This window comes from Podarcis muralis, chromosome 4 (genome assembly GCF_964188315.1).
Source record: "Podarcis muralis chromosome 4, rPodMur119.hap1.1, whole genome shotgun sequence".
Classification (NCBI taxonomy): Eukaryota; Metazoa; Chordata; class Lepidosauria; order Squamata; family Lacertidae; genus Podarcis; species Podarcis muralis.
In genome coordinates, this window is record NC_135658.1 from 47,856,168 (window position 1) to 47,869,306 (window position 13,139).

At 37.6% G+C, this 13,139-nt stretch overlaps 1 protein-coding gene across 2 annotated transcripts in view; it reads right to left on the minus strand.

Moving 5' to 3' along the window:
- Nucleotides 1–353: 353 nt before the first annotated feature.
- Nucleotides 354–13,139, minus strand: part of NRIP1 (nuclear receptor interacting protein 1) — a 78,397-nt gene continuing 65,611 nt past the window's right edge. For both annotated transcript variants that reach the window (XM_028726938.2, XM_028726939.2), the window contains exon 3: nt 354–9,189. In XM_028726938.2, the coding sequence (XP_028582771.2) occupies nt 5,328–8,837 (3,510 nt within the window). In that variant the 5' untranslated portion in view covers nt 8,838–9,189 and the 3' untranslated portion in view covers nt 354–5,327. The remainder of the gene's footprint in view (nt 9,190–13,139) is intronic.

Below are 13,139 nucleotides of genomic sequence, written 5' to 3' on the forward strand. Positions count from 1 at the left end.
CAACTGCGCTCAGAAGCACAGACTAGTAAGATGAAGGTAGATTAGCTGGTTGATTGAATAATTATAGGGCTAAAAGAACACAGGCAAAGTTCTTACTCTGGGTGGACTCCATGTGATTACATGGGATGAGTTGGACTGCTTGTGATTTCCTGATCTAGGAGGAATGGGATGCGGTATGGATTGTATGTATAGCCTATACCTGGGACTTATGCATGTGGCTACCACAAATATGCACAGCTGTAACTGAATAGAAATCGCTGATCTTCAAGCAAACACACACCATCAGGGGAACCTTTGAGCAAGCATTGTTAGCCTACTTACTGGCTGGACAATAAATAGATTAGAACTTCAAAGTCAATGCATTTTTGTCATTTATTCAAATTTTCTGTAGGAAGTAAACACTGAAAGAATTAAAAAAAAACCTCACACTGCAGTATGTACAGTTTTGTGACATCACATGAATAAATCATTTCCTAATAAAAATGAGAACAGTTAAATTAGTGGAACTCCACAACGAAAAGATTGCATAAACCCCAGAATTCTTGTGTGTGGTAACGAAACCAGTATTGCACATCTAGCAATACCAGAATAGAATTGCAGTGGTTTGAAATGGAATAACAAAACGTTAATGTTTGCTGTTGGGGGTGGGGAGGTGCTCTTTACGTTTTAAAAAATGAAAAGGAAAAAAAGATTGACTTTCCCCCCAGACCCTTTCATTTGAAGCACATTCTTTCACAAAGCTAAAATACCACAGCAGAAGTCATGTCCAGAAACAGAATACAATTGTGTTTGATAAACATCTGGCTTGACTTAAGACATATTTGCCATTGCAGAGATGCACAGGGTCTCCCATGCATTTTTCATGCAGCAGGTAATTACAATATTAAATAAAACATTTTCTATACATTCTTCCAGACTTGCAACTGTATACATACATGCAAAAAATTTTAAACCTATGTGATCATATTTACATTTAATATATGGAATATACATAACAAAAAGATTAAAATGTTTTTTTTCCTTTGCATTAGATAGAATACAAAATATGTATTTTTTCATTAAAGAAACCACTATTTACATCACTTTTTTAAAAATCAATTTCAACATGTATGTGTAACAAGTCTATATATTTACATATGTATACATATACATATATATATAAAATATAACTTACCAGTTCACTCAACTAAAATGTAGCAGAGATAAACTGGCAACATTTTGTTGTCATTAATGACTGCTCTATCAATTTCACTGATGTTTTGCTGGGGGAAACTTAAATCATTTATTTCAAAAAAATGTAAATTAAGCACTTTATAATCTATTTTTTAAAAATATATAGCTTAAGAAGTAAATACATGGCTGATTTCCCTTTCAAACTGTTGTGTTCTATCTTCAGAGATGAACTGCTCTTACAGAAATGGGTTTTCAGGGTAATCCTAAACATGCTCAGAGGTTTTACTGAATTCCATCAGATTTCCTTTCAGGTAAGCATGCATAGGATTCCAAATGTGCCACCCAATCCTACCCATGTCTATTTAGATGCAAGACCCACTGTGCTCAATTGGGTTTACTTCTAAGTGAGGAAAGGATTGCTGCTTTAAGTCATTTTCTCTAGTAAAATATAGTGCCCATGTTTTTCTGAAGTTCTAATTTGTGTTTGCCTTTACAGAATGAAACGAGAGAAATATTCCGACACAGGTCCATATTTTTCCTCTTTCATACTATGTGGGAAGACAGCAAATTATTTTTTCTACTGTCCTTATGATGAAACTCTTAACTTCATTCATCCTTTCAACTGTACCAATACAGGTCTCTAGTTACAACTACAAAAGTTGCAGGCCCATGAATTTAAATCTGCCTCCACTCATGTAAAATGGGGGCTGGGCCTCCACTTTGAACGAAAAGGGGTAAGTGGTTGAGAAACCCAGAACTCACCCCCCTCCCTTTAGTTTTTCCTCTTCTTCCTCTTCCAGGTAGACTGATGGCTTAAAGTCCTGCTGAAAGAAGCCTTTGGAGAACTGCAAGGGGCTAAGTGTAGGTGTACCTGCATGTTGCCATCAGTCCCTATTTTACACACAATTGGGGCAGATCAAAGTCTCAGGTTTAAGCACATAGCTATGCATCATAGTGTATAAATTGATCCTGTGTCACATATTACAGTGATGTATACCTGGCAGGTGTGTGCTTTGTATTTAGAACTATGTAACATGGTTACAAGCAAAGCATGGTCTTGCCCCACCTTGTTTCCTAAACTACATTTTACTGGTTAAGGCAGGTAATTACATATCTAAAATCTTTTTGAAATAATGTGTTCTACCCCGTTATTGAGATTTGTGGTGTCAATGAATTATATTACTGAGATGAAATGTACCAACTGAACTGCTGTCAGTATAAGGTTCACTATGGGGAAAATTAATCTGCAATGTGTATTTGTCTATAAATACAGGTAAGCTGAGCTCTTAAAATATTTGTGCAAATAACTCCCAAGAGGAATATGTAAACCGTTAACTATCAGAATTGTCATCTCTAGCATCTGTGATGAAAAGCCCACCATCCACTAGAGTTTCTGCCTAATTTAGAATATAGAAATGCAGTGTATATGATTATACCAAGATAGTATAAGACAAAGGCAACTTATGGCCCACCAGATGTTGTCCCAATAGCATGGCGAATAGTCAGGGGCGACAGGATCTGTAGTCCAATAACTCCTGGAGGGCCACAGGTTGTCGATCCCTGATATAAGGTAACAGTTGTTTGTCATGAAATTAAAGTACACCTGAAGGCGCCATTGGCAACAGGAATAGAATGACTAAATGGTGGGATACAACAGAGCTTCAGCCAATTTTTTCATGCCAATTTGCACTGGAATTTTCCTATAAAGACAAATTTGTATTTCCTCCAGGGCTATGAATCTACTTGGTCTGTCATTCACTCTCTTTCTCACACACAATTTTTAAATATTATTATTAATTATATTATGTTAATAATAATAATAAAGCTGTGATACTTTGTAGGCTAACAGCTGGAACAAATATTTCTAATACATTTCTCTACCAGGGCAAAGAGAAAAGGTGTTCAGTGACAAAATAAAGAAGTTTGAATTATATAACTTTACAACTGATGCCGAGCTTATGATGGAAGGTAAAACAAGATCTGGTTGAAAATATTTATCTTCTTGTATGTAAAAGCTTTATCCAGTCAGCAATAAAATATATGCTTTCACCATAATTAAAATCACTCATTGAGTTGAGATGCACTGAACTTGTCTGATTTTTTTTTTCTAGGACATTTGATTAAAAAAAAAATCCCCTCAAAATCAATGGAAGACTTCAACACATTTGAACTGTGCTGCAATAAACTTTTTAGCTCAGAATAGTGTAATTTTTAAAAACATATAGTAAATTATACAGAAAAGTGAAGTAATCAAAACCCAACTTAACAAACAGTGCAATTCTATACATGCCACTTAGAAGTAGGAACCACAGAAATCAATGGGACTTATTCCCATGTGTGTATAAGGGTTTTTGGGGGGCAGGGGATTGGGCCCATTAGCCAAATTAGGCTTTGCAGCCATACCCACTCATCAACATGGCTCATGGGTGGGGGAATCCTGTTCTACAACCCTAGTGTATAGGATCACAGCTTAACTGATCTTCTGAGTTAGACTGCTACATGTTTAAAAGCACTGTAGTAGACACAGGTTTTACTGAAACTAAAATTCAGTACAAACTCAAAATATCCTACTTAGGTAAATTTTGTCCAAGAAGTTGGAGAGTGATAAACACAACTTTTAAAAACTGCCATTCCATTCTTTCAATTTACAATACTTCATCTCCCTTAATTCTGATTTATTAAATATTAATTAATTTACCACAAACGATATTTTCACTGACCACTAATATCAATACATATGCCACCTTCTTACCAAAAAGCCCTTTAAACATGTCAGCATTTTCAGTACTTCAGTAGTGCTCATACTGTAAAGCAAGACTGAGCTGATGGGAAAAGATACCAATGCGATGCGTTACCTATTCTTTTTTCTCTCTTAAACAAAACGCAAAATTGATTCTGGAAAATCCAAAGTTCACTAATGTGTTCCTTGACCAAGCATAAATGGGGAGAAAATGAAAGTGGGTGAGGGACTTATATTTTGCTACCAGGATTTTGCAAATCTAGCTTTATAAACTCATAGCCCAGGTTTTATATTTATTTCAGCTGGAGTGTCTAGGGAAGGCATTCTCCAAATGCAACTAGAGAAAATACATAATATATTTCTTGTGGTTCTCCCAGATATTAAAATGCAATCAAAAGCCATTAGGAAACACCCAAAGGTTTCATTTCTATACATTTCTCCAGTTAACACTGAGGATGATTACTAATATGCTAGAGTAGACTAATGCCTTGGTCTTGGTGTTCCATTTACAAAAAAGGGGGTTCTTCACATTTCATACATGTATGAAAACACAAAAGTATACTGCCCCAGTGCTTAAGAGTTTCAAAAAGGAAAATATATCATGCGACAGGATGAAATGCTGCAAAACACTCTGCCAGCAGTGTCAGCTTTATGCATTGCATGTGTAATACTAGTAGTTCCAAATAAGTACCTTTTTACAATACATAACCCAGAATAATTGCTGCTACCTCTGTATTTTCCCCCTACACTGGCTCAGATATTTGTAAATAATTCCACCCATGTGGTTCAGCTTCCTGCCATGTTTTTAACTGGGACCTGCTGGTGAAGGGAAGGGAATAAATCCTGAGGCGCCAGGCAAAAACTTTTGTCTATAACCAGGCCTTTAGCTATCTCTGGCCTTTTAGAATTGGGATGTCTTTTAATGTATCTACATGGGGATTTTTGTTTGCAAGTTGCTTTGGGTTGCCCTAGGCATGATAAAGCGACTGACCAAATTCAAGAAATAATAATAAAAAGTAATGATAATATTTTTTAAAAATAAGAATAAATCATATACATGACATCTAAGGTCCACAGGAAGATCATCTGCCATCATTTGTATGTTTTGGAAACATATCAGGAAGCTGAACCACATGGTTTTAAACCTTTGCACAAACACCAGCAGTCAGTTTTCTGAATTTTGATGTAACTAACAACTTGTGATGATAGGTGCCTGGTGACAAATTTCCTGTAAAGCAAAAATAAAAATAAAAAATTGCTACATGTATTTTAAATATCAGCAGAAAAATTCATCAAACAAAACCATGTTTCAGTTATACCATGCTTTTCTCAAATCATGCTAGATTTATACAACACTTTTTTAAAAAAGCAAAGATTTAAACCTGACTGTAAACACTTCTAATATGATTATAATTTACTCTGGTTCTTTTTTAATTGTTAATACTTTGTCTAAGAGCCCGTATACATTTCCATTCACATTGTGTTGAAGGGACACTTTATTACTTGAATGACTACTGTAAGTATTTCTTACATTATGAAATGGCATTTTACATTCTGCAACAGGCGATAACTCTTTCTTAAATGTGACAACAGATGAATGTTCTGTAAATGACGTATCACTCCAAACATCTTTGCCATGTGCTTCCTGAATATTAATGGAATTCCCACCTTTCTGTAACATGTAATATAATATAGGATTAGTTTTGGTCAGTCTTGGGGAATCTCGCTCATGTTCATTTTTGTCCGTATCTGTGATGACCCATTTTATAGGCCCCCTTTCTCTAGGTACATGGCAAACACTAAACTGGTCACATTCAGGTTTTGATGAAACTGTGCCTCCCAAATGTTCAGTGAAGGGAGAACTGGCAGGACTCCTCATTGCAACTGAATACTGAAATGTTCGGTGATCCAAACAATTGGTTTGCTGTCCAGGATTCCCCATTAGTGTATGCACTGAAGGGACACTGAATTCAGTTTTGCTGTTATTTGTGAGGTTATTTTTTGTTCCTTTCTTTTTGCCATCAGTTACTGCTGAATTATTCCTATGCTGAGGCACGTCTTTTTCACAATTTTCTGACAGAAGCAGTTGTTTCAACACGTTAAATCCTTTGCTTTCTCTAGACCAACTCCTATTTTCACTTTCATTATTTGAACCGTGACCTGAAGGGTATTTTAATTCAACATCAGTTCTGCTAAATTTCAATTCTTTCTGGTTGAGTCCAGGACCATACAAGGCATCTGCAGAAGACTTATGATTGTTTGCAGCATCAGATATGTTACCTTTGTTACCTTTTAGCAATTTCAAATGACCTTCTGAAGGTTCAGGATGCAGCTTCCTCTTCTTTGGGACTGTGCTGGGGCTTTTTGATTCCACAAAAGTCTGTTCCGCATTTCTGTGGCTCCTGTCCAGTTCATCTGCAGAATAGCTATCTTGACTCTGCCTCAGCAATCGACTTAGTAGGCCATTCTTTGAAAAAGAAAAGCCTTGAGGTGAGAGAGGGTTGGGTTTAAATTCCTCTGATGCTGGAGAAGTAGCTGAATGTCTCTCTAATGAATGAGCTATTCCATGATATTTCTTGCTAACACTTTCCCTTACTTGCTGTGCATTTGGATTCTGAAGGGCATTTGATTCCTCAGAAGGTTCAGCTTTTATTTTTACAGTCAATATTTGTTCATTCAAAGCCTTTTCTGTCGGGTCTTGTAAACTCTCTTCTTTTGAATGCATCCTCTCCTTTGTTTCAGTCATACCTTTGTTGGAGGTTCCCAGAAGCAGTTGGAGGACAGTGCGTCTTTCAAGTAGATTCTGGATTTCTGAACTGGGAAATCTTTGTTCAGCTGGTAGAGGCTGACTACTGACAATTTTGTTTTCTTCAAGTGCACCTGATGCATTAGTAATCAGGGAGCTATTTAATCCATCTATCAATCCAACTGGTTTCTCTGGGTTTAGAGTCATCATTTGTTTGCCTGTCTGCCTTTGCTCATCTACTGACATGGAAGACTGCATCCCACATTGAGCCAAGTTTTGCAAAAGTTTGCTTGCACTAAAAGATGGATTTGTTTGTACAGTTTCATTTCGGCTCTGTTTAGTTCCTTGAATTTCTTTGTGTACTGTAAGATCTATCAAGTGTTTAGAAGCTGGATTAATTAGTCTTTCAGGCTGTATGATGCAAGTGTATGGTGGTGAATTATGTTTGACCAATAAAGGAGAATGGTGTGAAAGGTTGATGGGGGAATCCGCTTGTGTAGAATTTAGCAGAGGAGGAGTGTTTATTGGAGTAATTTGATTTGTACTAGAGCAATCTGTCATAGGAGTTCTGTTACCCATTGCTAAATTAAATTTTGTCACATCAGCTGAAACCAATGCACTCTCAGTTTCTGTGAGTTTCTCAACATTGTCTTCATTTTTATGGCCAAGTAATAACTGAAGCAAAGTTACTTTCTGATGTGGATTGAGTTTTGCATTTTTAGAGGGACTTTTCTCTTCTACATTTTCTAGACAAGGAACTTTTGAATCCCAGTTGTGAAGTATGGATTGGGTTAAGTTGTCTAGAGAAGCTGGCTGCGCAGTATCTGGTTTATTTGTTTTCTGTTTGAAAGATAAGTCTATAGGAAGACAATTAGAATGAGAACTTTCATCATCACTGCTGTCATCTTCTGTAAAACTTGGATTGTTGTCAGAATACTCATCAACCGTAGTTGGTGTACTACTCTCCTCAAAAATACTGGACCTTTCATTCTGTTCATATCCTTTAGTCTGCTTAGTAGCACTGTGATTTTTAAGGAGATGTAAAAGTAAACTACTGTTGGTAGGTGGTTTCAAATGATTTTTTTCCATTGTTGTTTTGTAGCCTATGCTTTTAGGAGATGAATGAATTACCCCCATAGGACTCTGAAAATGTGTCATATTGCTTTTGTTGGTTATTGATTTGGTTGAAGATCTTACCTGACCATTAGGATGGCTTTCAATTCCTTTTGACAGTTTGAAATGGCCAACATCTTTCGGAACACTTTCTTTTAATCTTGCCATAGCAGCAAGTCTCTCACTTGCAATTTGACTTGCATTTTGTGCTTTTAGAGCATGTTCTCTGGAGTACTGCTGCAAGTGCGCTTCACTTGAAAGAAGCAAGGCTAGCTGACTACAAGCCACACTGGGTTTAGGAGACGTAGCAGGACTAGACCTTTTTTCCACCATGCTTGCAACAGCTTGTAATCTTGCAGCACAAGACAGTGACTCACTCATCACCTTGGAACCACTTTGTCCAGTATGCGAAGATTCTATAAACCGATCTTTAACCAGATTAGCTGTTAGCTCAGGCAGACCAGTCTCCAGCTTTTCATCTTTTGCTTTTCTTTTCTTCAGGAGAGTCTTCAAGTGACTGGATGCAACACCATAGCACCTTAAGTCTTTCTCAACTTGCAGAGAATCGTGGCTAAGGGAATACCCTTGCTCCTTGAGGCTCTGCCTAATCTGTTGTGACAAAGCAACGCTCTGCAGCCTAGAGCTGAATGACTGAAGCAAAGAGGCCAGTAATGTGCTATCCTGTTTGCCTTTAGGCACATTTTCAACCATGCCAGCTAACAAAGCTTCTTTTTTCCCATTTAAATCCACAATAGAATCAGACAAGCGTCTTCTCTTTGCTGCATTCCAGTCTTCAGAAGACTGCAATAGCCTTGCCTTTTTGTGATGCAGCATGCCAGAACCTTGATATGTATGTGTGTTAGCAACTGAACCATCTCTCTGACAGCTGGGAGATGTATTTCCAGAAACCCTGAAGTTCTGATCTTCTGCACCAGGCCCAACAGGCTTTTTGTCAACCGCAGAACCCGAACCTCCTGCTGCTTGATGCATTAGTAATCCCTCTAGGTAAGTTAGAACAACGGAATCCTGGTGCATCTCAGAGACAAGCTCTTCTCCATGAGTCATGTTCAATACAAGTATCCACAAAGGCTCCCTTTTTATTCACTTTAAGGACTAACTTGTTATTGGTGAACTGAGACTCAGATCAATAAGCAAGTCTACTGTTGCCTACAAAATGTGATGCAGAACAGGTGCAGTAGTCCTTGATTGATTCTCTCATTAAGTTTTTGTGGAAAACTAAAAGTTCCATTTTTATGCATCTCTGCTGCGGTATGCACATGCATTTATGAAGATGATCCAGATTGACTTATTTAAAACATGGTTTCAGAGGAAACATATTCATATTCTTCTAGTAGATTTCTGCAGCTGAGGATTTCTTTTTTCAGTCTTTTCTCATCATATTGTACATGCTTAATTCCTATGAAGAGAAAAAGAAAAAAAATCAGCAAAAGTATTTTGAAGGTACCGAAATTGTATTCAAGCAAAAACAGAAGCGCATTACACAGCTCTGTAGTCTTTTGCTCAGCTAATTTTTCCTGAACAAACCAGCACCGTGTACTTTTGTTTCCCTATAAAGTGTTGCATGAAAGCCCCTCCTCACACAAATGATAGATTACAGCAGGCATAGGCAAACTCGGCCCTCCTGATATTTTGAGACTACAGTTCCCATCATCCCTGACCATTTGTCCCGTTAGCTATGGATGATGGGAGTTGTAGCTCCAAAACATCTGGAGGGCCAAGTTTGCCTATGGCTGGATTACAGTTAATAGAATGTCCCAATACAGGCATTGAAAAGAATGGGGGAGGGCACAATGGGCTGCACAGAGTCAGGGACAAACTGAAGCACCATGGCTGTCCTATCCCCTGCCCCAACTTGAAGCCATGGAACGGCGGCAGAAACTGGAAAGCAAGCACTTGATGTTGGTGTCTGACTTCCTTAACAAATACGTAATTCAGATAGTTTACTGTGATACTGGTTATCATCCTCATCATCTCAGACACCCCTCTCTCTTTGGTATTCACTACTATACATTGTATTGTGTGTCACCATTTGGAAATGATCGTGAAAGAGAAGAAAACTGAGGCTTTTATGGAGCCAGCAAACTGCTAAATGTACCCTATCTTCCAGAATAACAGGCTAAAGATATATCGGCCTGGATAGAACAGCAAAGGATTTGGGCCACAGTCTAGAAAGGCTACTTTCCATGTATGACTATGTGCAGATTTTAATAACTTTTTTTTTGTACAGCCAATCAATTGGCTAGATTTATATGGAAAGGTGGGCTGCCTCTCCAGCCAAGTGAGTGGGCACATAAAAAAACCCAAAACTGACTGCTAACTTCCTCTGGACTTTTATGTGCAAATAAAGTTTTTTAAAAAGGGAAATGGTAAGCATTAAAAAATTCAAGATAAATATTTATTTCCTAACTTAAAAGTGATGTAATATCTTTTCCATTTTTTATAAAGTTTAAAACAAGTCTATTAACAAATCTCAGTCATAAGAGCCAGTGCCTAATGAATGAAGCATTAATCTAAAGAGCATGAGAATCAGCTAAAAATCAAAGAAAATAAACATCAAAATTAGTGTCAGTTATACAAGACCCACTCTATACCTGTGGCTGTGAATTATTTTAACCAATAATAATAATAATAATAATAATAATAATTTATAATTTATAATTTTAACACTGTTGTACCGTGAACTGAAACCAGCTGGTGAAGGGTGGGTGTTAATAATAAATAATATACAAACTCTGATAACAAAAAATACCGCCTCAGGGTAACTAAACTCTGGATACAATAGATATGAATGAAATAATTAGAATCCAGCTATTTGAGTATAAACAAATGTGTAGCAATGTATCATCAAATTGCAGCCTTTGATCTTTGACTCTTTGCATTATCTGCCACTTTTATGTCAACTTCTAGTTACTCTGTTTAAGGCTCTCCTATCTTCATCTGCCCCAATTCTCCTTCTCAGGGCCTAATTTGATTTTTGCCTTCTGTAGTCCCCACCAGTCAACACCAGCTGCTCCCTCTGCCTCAAACAGATGGTGGGTCAGTCCAGATGTGATACCAAAGCATGATTTGTTACAGGAACAAGCCCTGTGTTCATGTGCTGCTTTCCCCTCACATTTAGTAAGAACAGAATAAGGCTTAAAAATATGCTGTTTAGCTTTCAGAAATGAGATGGCTAGTTCCAAGCCCTATTTTTAAAAAATTAGTAACAAAAACTCATTAAACTGACTTTTGTAGCGTTACTAGATTTTAATATGGAGAAATGTCATTGTTCTACAAAATAAATTTGTCACTGAATATAAGTACTCCGAAAGTGATTCATGTGTTACGAACTGAGGCTGGTATGTGTGTGTAACTGTTCACACAAATGATTTGCTTGCATGATGCGTATTCATAAAAGAGGTGACTCATGAAAGACATGGTGGGAACTTCCATGAGCAGAGAAAATGAGTATGTCAGCTTTTTAAAAGTTACACTTCAAATACAAGGAGTTGTATCTTTCCTCTCCCCAAATCTGTTCCAGGGATTCCTCCACTGCATTGGAGCAGACTTTGAGGGTGCACAGGGGGCTGTAGGGGAAAAGAGAGCAAGAAGATCTGCTACGCAAGTAAAGGTACGATGTGTGAGCGGAACAGCTTCTGCACATAGTCAAGCTGTTTCAAAACGAAGGAAATTATAAGGACATGTTTCTACAGAATTCTTTTATGAGTTAAGAGTTCTACTAAACAGTGAAAACCTTACCAATATTATACTAAATCCACTACAAAAATTGCCATACGAGTTGGTGATTTGTATGTGCGGTCTACTATTTTATGTTTGCTAACATATCAAAAAGGGGGCGGGGATCAGTGATGGAGATCTGAATTCAGGACATCAAGATTTCACGGTAGTCTTGCAGCAGTTTCTCTGACCTCGTGTGGAGGATTTTTCATTATGTTTTGATAATACATAAAAGAAATATAAATAAAACTTGTAAGATTGTGATGTTTATGACATTAGAACAGCATAATTACCAGTCAACAACTAATATTTGGAAATTTGAAAGTGCTGAGATGATATGCTCCTAAAATATACAACTGTGGTAACACTACTGTCCTTGGAACAGTAAATAACTTCCACAGTATTTTCACACACCCCTTTGCCACCACAATATAGGTATCCTTGATGCATATCTGGTTCTCGATCAAGTGATCCTGAGATCTCATCCTCCGGGTTAGAAGAGGGGGCTGAACCTAAGGCAGATAAACCCTTCTTTTTTAATTGGGAGAAGACTAGGTTGCATAAGCACTATTTTTCTCACGTATCTCTGGATTGGGGGCAGTAATGCAGTACAGGAAGAAAAAGGTTATTTAGCTTAAACATTCACTCCAAGGACACACACTCTTAAGTAATTTATCAAATTTATGTTGATAAAATGTCAGCAATTTTGAGCAAAAGACATGATAGATAATCAGAAAGTTGTGGCCATAGCTCTTAGTAGAATGTTTTATATATGTCTTCATGAATGCTACGGAAAGAAAGTAATTGCAAAATAGCAAGAAAGGGCTATTTATCTTTGCTACTTGTTCTATTAATGATAGTTTTTGAAATGAATCTTACTACCTAAGTAGTGGAAATCAATACTGACACATCTGCAAATATCAGGTTGCCCATTCAAATCATTCTCCTAAGAATAAACATTGTACTCAGTATGAGAACTTCACAACCAATTAATTTGCAGCTTACATGACTAATAATAGCGTTATTAATTGGGGGGGGTGCAGGCTCACCATAATCCTAACTTTAGTAGAAGGCAGATTTTAGCCAATATTTGGAGTATGGAAGGAAGATGCTAGGCCAGTGAAAAATACAGGCTGAACCAGTAAATCCTGTTGGTTGCTAGTGATGCCATTAAGAGACCCAAGTACTGAGCCATTAAGAACAACTGACCGTGCAGATGCTGTCCTCCCCGCCAACGAAGTGGACAGCAACAGAAGAACTGAGAGAGGGAGGTTTCCAGTGGTAACAGGGGGTATGATGTCACCACATGAAAAAAGGTATCCTTTTAAAACAGGTTTTGCAGCAGGTGTTTTGGGGAAGAAGAATGAAAGGCACTGGTTGGAGGAGGCTGCACGCAGAGCCTGGTCCCCTTCTGCTTTGGACCCAAACATGCCAAAGCTATGAGAGAAGCAACGAGAGACCCTCTTGCAGTGTGTTGTTCTGCACTTCCTCCACCAAAACTCAGGTTATAAATGTGTGTGCAAAGTAAACCACATTTCATAAAGACAGGGCAGTTTCTGCTGCACCTCATTCCCAAGGAACACAAATCCTTGTTAGGGGCCCAAGACCCCTGGGATCTTGTTACCGCTC